At 44.5% G+C, this 18,062-nt stretch overlaps 2 protein-coding genes across 8 annotated transcripts in view; one reads left to right on the forward strand and one right to left on the reverse strand.

Moving 5' to 3' along the window:
• PLPPR1 (phospholipid phosphatase related 1) overlaps nt 1–12,635 on the forward strand; it is a 164,684-nt gene extending 152,049 nt beyond the window's left edge. For 5 of the 7 annotated variants that reach the window (XM_083481562.1, XM_083481560.1, XM_083481559.1 and 2 more), the window contains 4 exons: nt 1,064–1,314; nt 6,717–6,893; nt 7,664–7,795; nt 9,468–12,635. In XM_083481562.1, the coding sequence (XP_083337688.1) occupies nt 1,064–1,314; nt 6,717–6,893; nt 7,664–7,795; nt 9,468–9,500 (593 nt within the window). In that variant the 3' untranslated portion in view covers nt 9,501–12,635. The remainder of the gene's footprint in view (nt 1–1,063; nt 1,315–6,716; nt 6,894–7,663; nt 7,796–9,467) is intronic. The other 2 variants (XR_014520498.1, XR_014520499.1) reach the window with 1 other exon arrangement.
• A 2,749-nt stretch (nt 12,636–15,384) lies between these two features.
• BAAT (bile acid-CoA:amino acid N-acyltransferase) lies at nt 15,385–15,923 on the reverse strand (the record flags this gene model as incomplete). Its single annotated transcript, XM_083483478.1, is given in 4 exon segments — nt 15,385–15,423; nt 15,425–15,758; nt 15,760–15,857; nt 15,861–15,923. Coding segments are annotated over 4 exon segments (534 nt in total), but the record flags the coding sequence as incomplete, so codon positions are not given.
• Nucleotides 15,924–18,062: the final 2,139 nt, after the last annotated feature.

Below are 18,062 nucleotides of genomic sequence, written 5' to 3' on the forward strand. Positions count from 1 at the left end.
TTTCAACCAATGTCAGCGACTGGGCTCATTAACTGGTTCTACCCCAACTGGGCTAGGCGACTGGAGCACTTTTAGAGACCTTCCAATCCTGGAAAGCAGGTCCCAGTGCACTGGACCCACAACTGTGCATTGTGAGCACCAGACTCATGCAGAGTATAAATAACGCGGAAGCTAGCTGTGAAGCATAACTCCTTTTATTTCTAATAGCTACTACAAACTAATGAACTACTGGCTTGCATGAGTGTTACATCTCCCACTCAGCCATCTAGTCACTACAGTGGTACCTCGGGTTACGTACTTAATTCGTTCTGGTGGCCAGTTCTTAACCTGAAACTGTTCTTAACCTGAAGCACCACTTTAGCTAATGGGGCCTCCTGCTGCTGCTGTGCTGCCGGAGCACGATTTCTGTTCTCATCCTGAAGCAAAGTTCTTAACCTGAGGTAATATTTCAGGGTTAGCGGAGTCTGTAACCTGAAGCGTATGTAACCTGAAGCGTATGTACCACTGTACATAGATAAGACTCTCTCCACACACAGAGTCAAGCAGTCAGTCAGGAGCGGAAGAGTAGAAGAGCAGTTTCCACCCGCTACTTTCTCAAAACATCAGATCAGGAGATTCTGTCAATGGGAGGGGTGAAAATATCAACACCCACCACCAGGTGCCAGGATCCAAATCCTCTCCCCCTGTGTTCTCCCGGGGGGGTGGGCACGCTCTTGGTCAGGCAGCTTCCACCCCCTCCTTCTCATCTAGCCAGTCTCTGACATTTAACTGGAGAGATGTGGTAATGGCTGCTTCCCTTTGGTCCCAATCTGGTAACATGGGAAGTCAGAAACACAGGTTGCCAAAAGCTTTGCCATGGTTATTCCTACGTGAGCCAGTCACTCCCACTTGTTTTTCATATCCCTGTATTACTAGAGCATCCTAGGACTGAGGAGCAGGACAGGAGAAGGGAAGACTTGGCTTGGGGAAAAACCTTGGGGCAGATTTCTCTCCATGCAATGAGTCCCACTAAGCACAACAGGTAACTCCGATCTTAATTGCTTTCATTTATCTCTTCCCACAGGAGTGTTTGCGTTTGGCCTTTTCGCCACCGACATATTTGTAAATGCTGGCCAGGTGGTGACAGGGAACTTGGCCCCCTATTTCCTGACTGTGTGTAAACCCAACTACACTGGGAGTGACTGCCGGGCTCACCTCCAGTTTGTGAACAATGGGAATGTCTGCACCGGTGACCAAGATGCGATTGAGAAGGCAAGGAGGTCCTTTCCATCGAAACATGCTGCTTTAAGCATTTATTCAGCCTTATATGCTACAGTAAGTACATACGAAGTTTCTGCGTTTTATCTCTTATGTTCTATCGCTTGCATTCTCTCACTTAGGAATGCTTTAAAGGTTTTGTTTCTAGGGCTGGGAAATAAGTCAATATATCATCCAAAACCAGTTTGAAGTCCATTTCGTGATATCTGTTTCATAATTTTTGACCTGGCAATATATTGTGAATCATGATGTGTGTGCATGCACTATGCAAAAATCATGATGCAGGGAAAACCATGAATCCAGCCAGTGCATCTACATAGCTCCATTCTTATTTTAGACATCATGATAGATTGGTAGGTTGCATTGTTTAGCTGGTGATATATCACAATATTGAAACCAGAATTTGCCTGGCCCTATCTGTTACTTAAAAGGGAAGCAGGTGTCGCTGTGGGTTAAACCACAGAGCCTAGGACTTGCTGATCAGAAGGTCGGTGGTTCAAATCCCTGCGACAGGGTGAGCTCCCATTGCTCGGTCCCTGCTCCTGCCAACCTAGCAGTTTGAAAGCACGTCAAAGTGCAAGTAGATAAATAGGTACCACTCCAGCAGGAAGGTAAACGGCGTTTCCGTGCGCTGCTCTGGTTCGCCAGAAGCAGCTTAGTCATGCTGGCCACATGACCCGGAAGCTGTACGCCGGCTTCCTCAGCCAATAAAGTGAGATGAGCGCCGCAACCCCAGAGTCGGTCATGACTGGACCTAATGGTCAGTGGTCCCTTTACCTTTACCTTTTACCTGTTACTTAAGACTCAAATGTACAGTCAAAGGATCACACCAAGCTTTTGCTGGACTGTACTTGAAAGTTATGTGACCACATTCTTCTGATAGACTGGCTTTTTTGTAAACCGGGAGTTTTCCCTGTTTCGCAATGCACATTCTGCAGCCTCAAGTGGTACAGTCTAGCAAGGAGGAGCTCCACCACATGATTCTGCTTATTATACAAGCATATGAAGCCATCCTGCTGAATCAGGGTAAGGTTCCAGCTAGTCCACATTCTGCTCCCTACCTGACCCGCTAGATGTTGCTAGAAAATCTTTAAGGCGAAAGCCCATACTCCTTACATGTCTGATCCACAGCACCTGGAATCTGGCGGCATACATCCTTTGGGAAATGGATGTTCTGTTTGACCCTCATTGCTAATAGCCTATCTTACATGAGTTTACCCAATACTCTTAAAAAGTCATCTAAGTTATTGTCTCTATCATTACATCCTAGTGTGCTGCAGTCCATAAACCGTGTGGCTTGGCTATCATTATGCTATACTCACTGTTGAAGTTATACTGTCGTTGGACCCTGTTAGTGATGAGTCTCATCCCTTCCAGAAAAGAACCCCTCCCTTTCGCCATTCTTCATAGTAATAGACAGATTGTCCTTGGTTCGCCTTATTCCCTAGAAGAAAAGATAGACCCCTTGATGCGGAAAGAGCACTTATCACACCAGGAATGGCAGGAATTGCATGTGAGAAACTGATCATTTTCACTGAGCCATTAGAAAATAAAACTGCTGCCACAGAATCTCTCCCTTCTTTCTTTTTTAAAATCTAGACAGATTTTCAAGGGGAGGTGGTTTTACTGTGATTATGCATTTTGTGGTTTTATATTTTGATTTTATTCTGTGAACCGCCCTGAGACCTGCGGGTATAGGGCAGTATATAAATTTGATGATGATGATGATTATACGCTAGTATAAATACAGATACGCCTCTATCATCTCTATCAAACTCCTTTTGATAGATGCACTGACCCATTGCACCGCATTTGTGCCAGCGTAAGTCAAGTGGGATGCCATAGCTGAATATCACCCTATGACTAGAATTATGTAAAATGTGCAGATTTGCTCCATTGGCACAGAATTTACAGTACAGTCGTACCTTGGTTGTCGAACTTAATCCATTCCGGAAGTCCGTTCAACTCCCGAAACCATTCGGAAACCAAGGCACGGCTTCCGATTGGCTGCAGGAGCTTCCTGCACTCAAGCGGAAGCTGTGTGGACATTTGGCTCTGAAAAACGTTTGAAAACCGGAACACTTCCAGGTTTTCGGCTTTTGGGAGCCAAAACATACAAACACCAAGGCATTCGAGAACCAAGATATGACTGTACTGTTAATTATTTCTTAGCGCAAAGGTCTGCCCAGCTTCAGATAGCTGTGTAATACCAACTTTTCATTCTGATGAAGAATTCAGTAAACTAAAAAACAACTTTCAGGTTCCTGCTTAGCAACAGAAGATGCTGTGCATCTCTCCTCTTTTGCCTCTCACAATCTGTGTCCCCAGGGAAAGACTTGGGCCTAACCCTGCCCTCTGCATGTGTCTCATTATGTTTCACATATGACACTTTGGAGGCATCTGTTGCTAATGACCCGCTGCTATTCTGGGAGGTGGAGTCTTCAAGAAGCCAAGCTGTGTTTTGGAAAGCATAAATCAGTGGAGAGGTTTCCATTGTGTTCGCTGATTCTGCCTGTCACTTTTATTTTAGCACTGCTGTATCGTCCTACTTCTGTCACCCTTGTAATTACCCACTCACAAATTAGTGTTTGTCTCCTAATTGCTTTTTTCCTTTATTTGTTTTCTTTGCCACCAGTGCTGTTGGAAATGATCTGCTGTGGCTTTATAAGTTTTGTTGGAGGGATGGCTCTGAGCACAAAGAAACATCTCACCCAGTAATTAAGCTTCCATTGTCTCCCGAGTTTGTTCAAAAGAGAGACAGAGAGAGAGAAAGCACTCCTGCAGGCACTCAAATTTTCTGTTATTTACTAAATTATATAAAATTAAAATGGTGGCTCTTACATGATGAGAGTAGGATCAGTGACGAGTATGTACCTAGCTGTAGGGAAGACTGGTGATGTTAGAATCAGAATTTTAGAGTTGGAAGGGACCCTGAGGATCATATTGTGGGATGTGATACATCGGTAGCAGTCAAATACAACATTCCTTGTTTTCCTAGAGTGGACATGCAAGGGAATGTTTGGTCCAGCCAGTCGGAACTTCCTGTTTGCTCCTGAGCTGGGACATACCTCCTATTGCATGTGACTAGAGGTGGGCATGACCTTACCTGTGCAGGTAACAAAAGCACAAGGCATGCAACCCTCCTCCCTCTTTTCCATCTTCCTTTTGTCATGTGAATTGCAGTGACTGCCAGTCTGCAGTCACTGGGATTACCCTCCCCCCCAAATATGGGGTAGATCCACGTATACATATTTGTAACTAAGTCTGCCTTCAGGGATCCAACTGTGAACTGAATGTGTGAGTAAACTTCTTTTATATACTTTACACAAGATTGGGGTGTGTTTATTCTTTTAAGGGAACTTACCAGGAAGCTAATTGTGAGAGGCTTACACAAGCCTGCAACCAGTTATCCGCTGTGCATTTAAAAGGGAAATGTAAAACTCTGCAAAGTTATATAACTTGCTAGCGCAAGTTAGGAAGGATATTAATAAACAATATATCCTCTCCTGCCTCCCTGAAAATTCACACACATCTAGCCCAACCCTCTACAATGCAGCTGCCCCATATGGGGATCAAACCTGCAACCCTGGCATTATCAGTACCACGCTCTAACCAGCTGAGCTATCTAGGCCTGTTACAATGCACTTATTAGTGCTTGCATATTTGTAGCCATGTTTTATTAAGCCCATATGATTGCCCCAGAAAACAGTCTTTGAACGCCAAAACAATGTTTGTGATCTTGACGACGGGTGGGATTTGACAATCTTGACAATGGGTTGTTGCATGTATGGAATGAGATCCACGTGTACAATGGGACTTTGCCCCCCTCTTCTCCTCCTCCTGCAACCCCTAATTCTGCTTTGGAAGAACACCCAAAAAAAGGTTTAATTGGTGTGCAAGGGGAAGAGAGAGGTGGAAAGTCCCACCTAAGTAGTGAATCTCCTCCTTCCCCACTTAGTGCTTTTTAAAGATATTTTATATTGCTTTCAAACCACTGTGATGCTTTCTGCAGATAAAGCCATTCATATGCTACGTTCAATTCATATGCTATTCCTTCACAGGAATCGTGGTCCCAGGAATGTTGGGGGTGCTTTGCATGGAGTCATTGTGTGAACCCTTCCATTGTTCAGTGTTTGCAATAAATTGTATCTGTGACAGTTGGCTAACCTAATAAAAGAAGCATCACCCGGTTTCGGATCATGCAGTAGAAAAAGACTTAAAAAGTCCAGCCTGCAAGGTTGAATGCAGTGGCTGCTTCCCATGGCTGGTGTGTGTATATGTTTTGTTGTGGGTGGGGGCACAACTATTGCATTTCATAGAATATCAAGAGAGTTCTCTGTCTGGGTTTTGGGGATCATCTCTTTCAGTTTCTCCCTGTTGCTCACCTGTCCCAATCTTAAATTCAGCTCTCCACATTTATGCATCCATTCGTGATTTTTATTTCAAGCATTTTTAATAAGCTTTTTACACCCTTTTTCATTTGGGATTTAATTCTGTAAGGCCAAAGAAAATGGTATACTTCCTAATGGCACTTAAATCTTTCATTTTAAACAACCAGGACTTGTAAGAAGTCCCACAATACTTTTCGTCGGAGGGGGTGTTAGAAAAAGTGCTAGATTTGTTTGAGAAGTCCCACCTCCAGGCCTCAAGGGCCTTGGTGGCTCTTACAGAGGGAAGGCAGGCAGGCAAGCAGGCAAGTACTGTTCAGGAGAGCTAAAGAGGTCAGCTTCCTCTTGCAAGGTGCAAAGATGGAGGGAATCCAAATGAGCCCTTGAAAGTTCAGCTGTTGTGACACAACCCTGAGCAGGAGAGCAAAAACACAGTTGAGGGACAAAACACTCTCAGACAGTGTGACTACCTTTGAGTTTGAGTTCTCCTTGCTCTAGCCATCCGTTCTTTCCTATGAAAATTGTGGTGTTTTTTAAAAAGTCCTGAGCAAGTTGGCCAGCATTTTAGCGCCTGTTTCACTAATGCGCACATATTTGCAAGCAGTTTTTCCTCCCGTCATGCATTTTAATATCATTTCCAGCAACTAATAATAATAATAATAATAATAATAATAATAATAATAATAAAATTTATTTATATCCCGCCCTCCCCAGCCGAAGCCGGGCTCAGGGCGGCTAACAACAATAAAACAGTACAACAGTACAACACAACACAACACAACACAACACAACACAACACTCTAAAATCATTCATTATAAAATTAACTCAAATCAAGCCAATGGCAACCATTGATTTGAATTAATCAATATTTATTTCTGTGCCACAATTCCCTGTTTTTGTATGTATTTTGGCATCCTTGGGTTTTGAAGGGCAGAGGCCTTTCATATCAGGAAGTGAAAACCAGGTAGGTTCTCATCAAAATGCAAACAAGATCCAGTTTCTCCCCTATCCCTGTCTGATACAAGTTGTCTCGGGTCTCTTAAGGCCGATCTGGTTTGACTATGTTTCAGATGTACATCACGAGCACAATTAAGACGAAAAGCAGTCGACTCGCCAAGCCCGTCTTGTGCCTGGGGACTCTATGTGCTGCCTTCCTTACTGGGCTCAACCGAGTTTCTGAGTATCGAAACCACTGTTCGGACGTCATTGCAGGCTTCATCTTGGGAAGTGCGGTCGCTCTTTTCCTGGTAGGTGAATGGCTCTGGTTTATTTATTTTGCTATCCTTTCCACACTGGAAAAGCCCCATTGTCATGGTGCCCCTACATTAGGTTGCAAGGGACGCAGCTGGTGCTGTGGTATAAATCACTGAGCCTCTTGGGCTTGCCGATCAGAAGGTCGGCGGTTCGAATGCCCGCAATGGAGTGAGCTCCCGTTGCTCTGTCCCAGCTCCTGCTAACCTAGAAGTTCAAAACCACACCACTGCAAGTAGATAAATAGTTACCACTGTGGCGGGAAGGTAAACGGTGTTTCTGTTTGCTCTGGCTTCCGTCACAGTGTTCCATTGCGCCAGAAGCTGTTTAGTCCTGCTAGCCACATGACCCAGAAAGCTGTCTGTGGACAAATGCTGGCTCCCTCGGCCTGAAAGCGAGATGAGCGCCGCAACCCCATAGTCACCTTTGACTGGACTTAACCATCCAGGGGTCCTTTACCTTTTAGATTAGGTCGCAGTGATTCATAATTCTTACCTTTCACAAGAGCTTGGAGGCACCAAAAGAGCATTTAAAAAAATAAAAATAAAGATGCAGACAAACACACCTGTCCCACTGAGGCAGGCCACAGGAATGTCATAGTTCCTGGTAGTAGCCAACTTGGGAAAAGGCTCTACTATAAACCAGCCTGAATGAGGAAGCGTGGTGTCACTCCAAAACAAGACGTTTAGCTACTGTGTCCTGCTAACTGAGGGTCTTCCATCATTGCTGTACTGATCTGGGTTCTCTTCTTCTCCCCATCCCACAGGGAATATGCGTGGTTCATAATTTCAAAGGAACACACGGAGCGCCTTCTAAATCAAAGCCCGAAGAGCAACGAGGAATGCCCCTGATGGCGTTTCCCAGAGTGGAAAGTCCTTTGGAGACATTGAGTGCACAGGTGCTGTCTATTCTGCCCTCTTGAACCTTTTATTCATTCGGGGTAATCTGGTTTGGTTAGCCGAGCCAGACTCCTGTTGCTTCCAAAACAGAATGCCATATAATGTTAGGCTAAATCAGATCTTCTTTTCACTTGCTCCTCTGTAGCATTTGAGCACCTACATCTCCCATCCCCCCCCCAAACAAATCACCATTACCACCTTCTCTTTGTTCTAGATAAACTGGTTGGGTGGTTTTCTGCTGTGTTTTTAACATCTTTGGTGTTAAAAATATTGCTAAAATGTTGAAAGGTAAAAAATAGTTTGGGCAATACCTTCATTTTAATTGGAGCAATCTTTCCAAAATTCTTCTCTGTCTGTTGTGAAATCCTGGACAATGGGGCAGACTCCCTTCTGCCAGTACTTGTTACATCCTTCCAGAGAGGGAACAGACACATACAAACTTGGAACTTTTCTTTCTTTCTTTTCTTTCTTTCTTTCTTTCTTTCTTTCTTTCTTTCTTTCTTTCTTTCTTTCCTTCCTTCCTTCCTTCCTTCCTTCCTTCCTTCCTTCCTTTCTTTCTTTCTTTCTTTCTTTCTTTTGTTCCTTCCTTTCCTTTCTCTCTCTCTCTCTCTCTCTCTCTCTCTCTTCTTTCTTTCTTCCTTCCCTTCCTTCCTTCCTCTCTCTCTCTCTCTCTTTCTTTCCTACTCCTTGGGCAGAACAATAAAAAAACCCCTTTCCACTGGCTGAGTGTTTGTGTGGATTAAGCCGTGGCTTCCCTCCTTCCGGCCTTGCCAGCCTCCACCTACAGATCAATATTAGCATCAATCTGTTAATGCAAACCCTGTTTCCAACTGCTGAATGGGTGCTGGAATCGGTCCAGGATCTATTGGACCACCAAGCTTGGGCTTCACTGCTGGGCTTGGGCTCGACTGCTGGCACCAGATTTCCACCGAAATCTATGTCTCCTTTTCACTTTCCACTCCAAGCACTGTGCATCTATGGCCCCACTGCCTCATTCAATCCCACCAGGGCAGAAGCCAGAGTTAGGATTGCCCTTTAACCTAGGAAGCTGCCTCAGACCACATCAAGCCATCGGTCCATCTCATCCAGTCCTGTCTAAGCCAGGGGTAGCTTAGTACATTTGTACATGGGTACATTTTGGCCTGAGAGCAAGATAAACCCTTTGGAAGTTACTTACCAGAGTTAGGGTTATCCATTTCCACAGTCACACAATCAATCAATCAATAGTTGAACTGGGTTCCTCACAGTCACAAAAACAAATTAACCGAAAAAGCCTCAAAAACAAAAACGCAAAATAAACAGCAGAAACAAAAGTGCCAAACTTATTCCGTTCCGGAAGTCTGTTTGACTTCCAAAATGTTTGAAAACCAAGGCACAGCTTCTGATTGGTGCTGGCACCCCGGAAACAATAGCCGACAGCTGCATTGGACGTTCGGCTTCTGAAAAACGTTCAAAAACCGGAACACTTACTTCCGGGTTTTTGGCGTTTGGAAACCAAGGCGTTTGAGTACCAAGGCGTTTGAGTACCAAGGTACCACTGTATCCTACATAATCTTTTGGATTGGTTTCGATTTATTTTGGCTACCTAACTTGAGTCTTGACAATCCAGACCGCATTGTATCATACTAAAAAGTATTCTGTGCTTTGTGTCCTCTCTCTTTTTTCCCATAGAATCATTCTGCCTCTATGACTGAAGTAACCTGATCTGAAAGATGGCAAAAGAAGCTATTTTTTATCGCCCTCCAGTACACAATACTCCCACAACGACACACAGTTATACTAATTGTCAAAACTGTGATGACCAGTATTATGTTATGTCTAGTTAGAAGCTAATGTTTTGTACATTTTTGTATGAGGAAGTGATGTAGCTCACCCTGGAATCCCCCCCTCCTTCCACTTTTTTGGTCAGCTTTAATATATTTATGCCAGAATTTAAGACAAAAGGGAGGAGGGGGGAACAAAAATTAAAACAAAAAAAAGCGAGAGACCTTTTCTTGTTTTAAAATGTGTTCTGAGGCACTACATCTTTGGGAATTGTTGATGTTTTGTGATATTTGTACACAGACCTTTTTCGGTTTTGTTTTATATACAATAAATTAAATGAGAATTATAATACTAATTCACTTTTAACATTTTGTTACCAGGGAAAATGCTTCCAGTAAATGAAAGGGGATAGTTTTGTTTATTGCTGGTGCAACTCTGTGGTACTTGAATGAAGTTACCCCAGAGTTTCCACAGCATGACCGGGATCTAAACCTTTAGGCTATTGATGATGAGAAATATGTATTTTCTGAGTCCTGATTCAGCATGGTAAGAACATGAGGACTAGCCTGCTGCAAAGTTGTACTCTTCCTGAATAAGTCCCATGGATGTGCACGGGAGTTGAGCACAAGAACGCTGAAGTGCATTTCAGGATTCCCATACATCTCCATGGAACTTCCTCAGGAAATTGACACAGCAGATGCACGATTGTGAGATCTTCAGGTAGCTTCCTCCAGACTGCTTTCCTTGGGCCCGGGGTCCTCTTTATGTGCAATCCACACACTGCCTTGTGGCTTTTTTCTGTAGTCTTCGCAGCGCCTGCTCCCAACAAGGGCTCGCTCACAGGAGCCCACAGACAAATGACTCTTAAAATAAAAAATAAATTAAAAAATAACACAGCCTTTGGAGCTGTTACCGTGGAAATTATAGAGAAAGCCCAGATGCACACGTGCTTCTCTTGTGCATTGTCTTTAAGATTACTGCCATGGTTTGCACGAATAAGTGACGGCAGTTTATGGCCAATGGCTAAATGTTAAGACCCCTAGCATGCAATGAGAATGTTGCAGGACTGAGACCTTAGTGAATTTGTTTGAGAGGGCCATTGTGCTGGGTACATTCAAATAGCCAGCACAATATTGTTCGCGTTTTTATACAGATTTTTTTTTGATAGAGCCACAAGTTGGGAACGAAACCATAAAGTGTTATTGCAGTCGCAGGCCAAAGAACAATGGTCTACACAATATGCTTAAGTCCAGCTCGGAGCATATGTTTTTTTAGATATATAAAGACATGCTTCTTAAGACTTGTCTCCTAAGGAGCATAAAAACTTCATGTAGGAAACTTCACAGACATGTTCATCCAACCACAGAGTCCTACCAAATGTCCATCTTCGCTGTGAAATAGACAATGTGTGTAATCCTTCCTTTGTGGCATTTGCATGCATTTTAAAGACATGGATAACTTTGGGAGTGGCACTGACCCTTGGACCGAAATATCTCTGACCATTCGGCACACATGGAATTCGGCCCACCGCAAGGTGCATCGCAAAGGGCCCCTTCCCCCCCCAAAAAAAAATTTGGTCTGGAAGGTTTGAAGCCATCACTGTGGTTCCACCTAGTGTTTTGTAATAGGAGGAGTGTAAATGTTTCATTGCTGCATTAGCACATCATATAACCACCTAGAAAGGAGCCTTAGGCTAATAAATTTGTGACTCTGTTCCACTGGTGCTAATATAAAGTAACACCATTCGTGCTGTTGACATGAGTGGGGAATTGGATCCTGGCAACGTGTCGCACTTAACCATGTGGGTAGCAACCCAGCTGTGGCTGTTCAGACCTCTGGAAGCTTCCTGCCTACGAGTAACGAAAGCTAGAGGGACTTTAAGCCCTAAAGAGAAGGAAGAGTTTATGGCCACGCTTCTTCTTAGCGCTGGCTGCCTTCGCGTGGCAGTTTATTCTGTTTCCCCGAGATTTCCCTCATCTTTAGTTTCCACATGGTACGTGAGCTTTCACACAACAGTAAAAGCCAACTCTGGAAATCTAGTGGAAGTTTAGCGATCATTTCCATGTCCAGGGGGAAGGGGGAATCCTCTTGCAACCCCACTAACCCAGAAATTGCGAGGAGTCAAATGATTAAATTTGGGGCAGTATACCAGCATGCAGTTCTTTCCTGCCAGTTTTACAGGTGGATCACAGGGAAACCAAAGCAGGCATATGCAAAAAGGATGAGGGAGTGTTGACGTTGTCCAACGACGTTTGCTGTCGTGTCACACCACAGCCACTGGTTTGAATGAAATTTGGTATGACGCGCCGGTCAAAAATCCAACATTCTGTAGTGCAACAGTAGGAAAGAGACATTAGAAAACGGACAGAAGCTCTAGCATTAGGGAAACTAACACAATTAATATCCTCCCACATCTGAATGCCCCCGTTGTCATCTCTTGTTATCTCTTGCAGCTCATCTTCTCTGCTCCTCCCCCTCCCCACTATTCAGGAATATTTGTGGCCAGATAAATGGAGATGACAAAAGAGGCCAAAAAAGCCCAACCACTGACTTCTCTTCGGCTGTGAAGGTGGCTAAACAGCCGCTGCAGCTTTCCTTGTTTGTAGGGAGGGAGCCTTCAAAACTCTCACCAGGCGTAACTTGGCTGCTTCATACATGGTAATTATAATAATGTGTGTGACCCAGTTCTTAAATCCTAATATATCTGGGCATGCCTTTCCCATAGAAGTGCCTGCCTAGTCATCGTAAGAACAGGCAATGTCTACCTTCCGTGAGTCCTACCGTGATGCATTTGTATCCAAAACTGGTTTTCCACTTTGCACAGTATTATTGTTAACAGAGTAAAAGAATACAAAAGGGACCAGTTTGCTGGTCGATCTTCTTTGTCCTAGGGCTTTCCTGCTGCATCTCATTTATTTTCTATAGCATGGTGATAACCAATAGAGTGTTTCCTTTGAGGAATGGAGCCTCTCTTCTGTACTTTTGCTGAAATGTCTACCATGTTGGTTCTTGGGTTTTTGTATAAACTTTTTTTCCAAAAGAGATTGAAGAAAAAAAAAACACCTTATCACAAAACTCTTTGCATCAGGGCTTTGTCATTTGTTCTAGGAGTCGGGAGGGAAATATTTGTTGGGTACCTTGTTGTACAGCCACATCACTTGGCTTTCCAGAATGTAGTCACTAGTGACTTGGGATCTCCTAGCTCATTGCAAGCATCGTCATTGTAAACTGCTTTGAGATGATGATGATGATTATTATTATTTATTAAATTTATATCCTGCCCTTCATCAAAAAAATCTCAGGGTGGTTCACAGAATAAAATGAAAGATAAAACACAGTAAATAATTAAACCAAAACAGCAAAACAATAACCCACCCCCCCTTCCCGCAGATACATTTAAAAGGCTGTAGGATATTAATCAGCCAAAGGCTGGTTTTCACCTGGAGCCTAAAAATACATAATAAAGGTGCCAGGCAAACCTTGAGGAGAGCACCTCGCAAATGGGGAGCCATTACAGAAAAGGCCCATTCTTGTGTTGCCACCGCCAAACCTCACGTGGGCCTGAGATGATGAACACAGAGTCTGGTTTATACAGGGAGAGGCAGTCCTTGAGGTATTGCGGTCCTCAGCAATATTCTATAATCAAGCAGTATATATATTTAAAAAAGGACACCCCATTTTTTTCTTGTAACCTTCCACAATTTTGGCCTCACTTTTTGGGGGCATGGCTCCCAAAGAAACTTGTTTTGGAATGCTGCACAAGATTGCTGCCCCCCAAAAAGAGGGTCGTTGGGGGCAGCGATCTTGCATGGCACCCCTAAACATGCATTTTTGGGCACTGTGCCCCAAAAAAGCGCTTTTTGATGGGCACAATCTAGTATGGGTTGCATAACTCATATGCGAGTATAGTCCCAAAAGGTGGTGTTGTGGTTTGAGGCATGATGGGTATTGTAGTCCAACATCTGGAGACTGAAATATCAGGAAGACTGATCTAGTCTCAACAGGAGGACTATTTCAACTTGGGAGTGTCTGCTTACTGCCTGAGCAACCTTTTTATATATTCCTCATGCGTTCAGTGTCCGTCTGAAGATACAGAGGAATATCAGTCATATGTGGACAGTCACCAAGTTTAGTATACTGTTCCCTGGCTGGCCAGGCAAATGCCCCTCACAGCTATGAGCTGAACTAGGCAGTACATACAGACACATGTCACATTGCCACAAGCAATCTTAAGAGGAGACAGTCGGGAGCAATGGAGTAATGAAGAAAGTGGGCTTTCCTGGAGCAGCTTCTGGCTCTTGGGGTGATGTATACATCTGTACAGTGCAGTTTCATGCTCACATGGGGGGCAAAAAGACAATCTGTTAGTGCTTAACTCCCACATTGGTCTCCAGATGTATACAGTCTCTACGAAAAGGCTCTTTTTAGCTCAGGAATAGAGAACGTGCCCTACAGACATTTTTGGATTCTCAGTGCCCATCAGTTCCAGCCACCGTGGCCAATGATGAAGGTCTAAACCACTGAGCTTCTTAGGCTTGGTGATCAGAAGGTCAGCGGTTCGAATCCCCACAACGAGATGAGCTCCCGTTGCTCTGTCCCAGCTCTTGCCAACCTAGCAGTTCAAAAGCACACCAGTGCAAGTAGGTAAATAGGTACCACTGCAGCAGGAAGGTAAATGGCGTTTCCATGCGCTCTGGTTTCCGTCACGGTGTTGCGTTGTGCCAGAAGTGGTTTGATCATGCTGGCCACATGATCCAGAAAGCTGTCTGCAGACAAATGCCGGCTCACTCGGCCTGATAGCGAGATGAGCGCCACAACCCCATAGTCACCTTTGAATGGACTTAACCGTCCAGGGGTCCTTTACCTTTTTTTACCTTGTTCAATAACCACTGGAGGGCCACCCTGATTTAGCTCCCATCCTCAATAGCTTTGTGATAGTTGACCGCCTCTGCTGGACATTTGAGGACTTCTGATTTTGTAATTTATCAATCTCCTTCCTTCTCAGAACAAATCACGAAATTGGCCAAAGGGTCGTCTAGTCTGACCCCCTGAATGGGTGAAGAAGGGTTAGTCCAGCTTCTGGACTCACAGCTGTCCATGGAGACATAGGTCAATTCTGTGTCCAGGGCAGCTGTTTATCAGCTCCATCTGGTATGCAGGCTGAGACCCTACCTGCCCACGGAGTGTCTTGCCAGAGTGGTGCATGTTCTGATTATCTCTCACTTGGACTACTGCAATGTGCTCTATGTGGGGCTACCTTTGAAGGTGACCCGGAAACTACAATTAATCCAGAATGCAGCAGCTAGACTGGTGACTGGGAGTGGCCGCCGAGACCTTATAACACCGGTCTTGAAAGACCTACACTGGCTCCCAGTACGTTTTTGAGCACAATTCAAAGTATTGGTGCTGACCTTTAAACCCCTAAACGGCCTTGATCCAGTATATCTGAAGGAGCGTCTCCACCTCCATCGTTCTGCCCGGACACTGAGGTCCAGTGCCGAGGGCCTTCTGGCAGTTCCCTCGTTGCGAGAAGCCAAGTTACAGGGAACCAGGCAGAGTACCTTTCGGTAGTGGCACCTGCCCTGTGGAACACCCTCCCACCAGATGTCAAAGAGAAAAATAACTACCCAACTTTTAGAAGACATCTAAAGGCAGCCCTGTTTAGGGAAGCTTTTAATGTTTAATAGGTTATAGTATTTTAGTGTTTTGTTGGAAGTCGCCCAGAGTGGCTGGGGGGACCCAGCCAGATGGGCGGGATATAAATAATAAATTATTATTATTATTAGTATTATTATTATTATTATTATTCCGCACTAACACATATTCAGAGCCTGCTAATTTGGTTTGGGCTGAAGTGAAGATGCGAGATATTTCTGGACCTCTCTCCATGCATGTTCTTGGGCTGCTGCATGGGCCAGGGCTTCCCTGCTCCATAACACAGAGAGAGGTAAAAAGGGGGACCAGGAATGGTAGCAGAATGGTGAGCCCAGAGACTCCAGCAAGCATCCTGCTCCCGGATAGGAGAGAAGGGTGCAGTGCGTCTTCCCATGCTTCCTCATCTTCATGCCTTCCATGGCACAGGCCTTGCTGTTGAAGTTCCTGTTGCTTTCTCCCACAATGAAAATGATGTTACCTTGGGCTTTTTCCACAGGCAGGACACTGCCCTGGTGTTCCTCTGCGTGCGTGTCAAATGTGCCTCACACACTCAGATTTGTAAGTGATAGGCAGGATGCAGAGATCCCGGTAGCAAAGCATGGATCCATTGATGGCATTGGTCCCATTGATGACAACAGTACCTCAGATCAGCGGCAGGAATACCGACATGGCCAGTGCGATTTCTGCCCCTTTGCATATTGGCACTATACCAATTCCAGGAAAGGGCGGGGGTGGGAAAAATCACAGAAATTGTGCATGTTGAAGGAAAGGATATCCAGCCTCAATGGGCTGGTAAAGGAAGAGGACAATTGCATCTTATATGCCATGTTTTGGGACGCGGATGGCGCTGTGGGTTAAACCACAGAACCTAGGATTTGCCGATCAGAAGGTCGACAGTTCGAATCCCCACGACGGGGTGAGCTCCCATTGCTCGGTCCCTGCTCCTGCCAACCCAGCAGTTCAAAAGCACGCCAAAGTGCAAGTAGACAAATAGATACCGCTCCAGCGGGAAGGTAAATGGCATTTCCATGCGCTGCTCTGGTTCGCCAGAAGCGGCTTAGTCATGCTGGCCACATGACCCGGAAGCTGTACGCTGGCTCCCTTGGCCAATAAAGCGAGATGAGTGCCGCAACCCCAGAGTCGGCCACAACTGGACCTAATGGTCAGGGGTCCCTTTACCTTTACCTATGCCATGTTTTAAACCAGGGGTGGATAATTTGGGTCCCCTGCTCAACATTTCCCTTTCCATGGAAAACATCAGGCACACAACTTAGCTACAAACCCTTCTCCCTGAGCACTAAGCTACACGGTGACATCAATAAAAACACAGCCAGGGAGATGCAGGAAGGAAATGTAAGTTGGCATCTACTATGCACACCTCAAAGTTTGATGCTGACATGATAGCTCCTCATCTGTAGAGAGTCCTTTTGATTTTACCTAGGAGGGTACTCCCCTATCTGCAATCTGAGATGGAACATGCCAGGAAGCACTGTACCACATGTTGCTTCTGCATGTTTGAACTCGACCATCTCTTAATCCTGGCAAATAAACACCTATTTTTGTTGTTGTTACAGAAATGTCCCTACTATTTCAGTAGTGAGAGCGCTTAATATCCTAAACAATATTAATTAAAATCCTTAAAAAAATTATTCTCCTCTTCCCTCCTTGTCCCTTTTTTTGGATTGTAAGCTTGTAGATAGAGAGCGTCTAATTTTGATTTTATGTAAGCCGCTCTGGGAGCCTTTGGCTGAAGAGCGGGGAACAAATGCTATAAAAACAAAAAAGTCTACGGCCCCAAATATCTGAAAGACCGCCTCCTTCCTTTCAAACACTCTCAGATATTGAAGATCAGCAGGGGTAAGCGGGCATTTTGTGGTTACCACCACTCTCAGAAATGTGAGAAATGGTGGCCTGAGAGAGTGTTTTCTCTCTGGCAGACACTAAGCTGTGGAATAGTGTTTCTGTGATAGACTCAAAACACGCCTTTTTACCTAGAGTTTGACACTACACACACGAACACAAGGATCTTCTGAATGGAACTTTTTCGTTTCCTGCTTGGCAGGGGGTTGGACTCGATGGCCCTTGTGGTCTCTTCCAACTCTATGATTCTATAAAATTCTTTTAAATAGTTTTAGTATTAATTGCGCATTTTATTGTTGTAACCCACCCTGGGACACTGTGGTGAAGGAAGGGCAAGAAATCCAATCAACAACAACAACAACAACCAGAAAGCATAGTCACTGAATGAGTGTTAATTGATTCAGAAAACAACAGAGAAGGAAAAGCATTCAGCGTTGTGCTGATAAAGAGATCCAAGCATACCAATTTCGAAGGAATTTGACCCAATAATGCCATTTGGCTTGATGCACTTTGCCTGTTTTTTTGGATGTTTGGACCGTCGGATGTTTTGAAAGAAATTCTGCAGCTTCCTCAAAATATTTCAGATCCACCACACCCAGAAAACTGGGTAGGTCTTCGTAAAGCAAAATACACCAGGGCCACTGCTGCAAATCCACAGGTGGCAAGAGGGCTGGCCTGAAATTCAGTCACTCCACTAAGGTCACCAAAAAGGTCAATGACTCCTGGAAAAAAAGGTCCTTGTCCTGCGGATGACAAGAAAGGTTGCGATGAAAATCAGAGGGGGAGAAAAAAAGAAATGAAGAACTGAGGAGGAGTGGTGGGTGGGAGGCTATTTCTATGCACTTTAAGGGTTGGTATTCAAATTAAAATTAAACACCAAATAGTTCCAGAATAGCCATTGCCCCTCTTCATTTCCTTCTGAGAAAAAATGCTGGTGGCCCCTCCATGATACTACCTGTTTATTTACAAATATATGCATTGGGTAAG

Source organism: Podarcis liolepis (genome assembly GCF_965112155.1).
Source record: "Podarcis liolepis genome assembly, chromosome: 17".
Taxonomy (NCBI): Eukaryota; Metazoa; Chordata; class Lepidosauria; order Squamata; family Lacertidae; genus Podarcis; species Podarcis liolepis.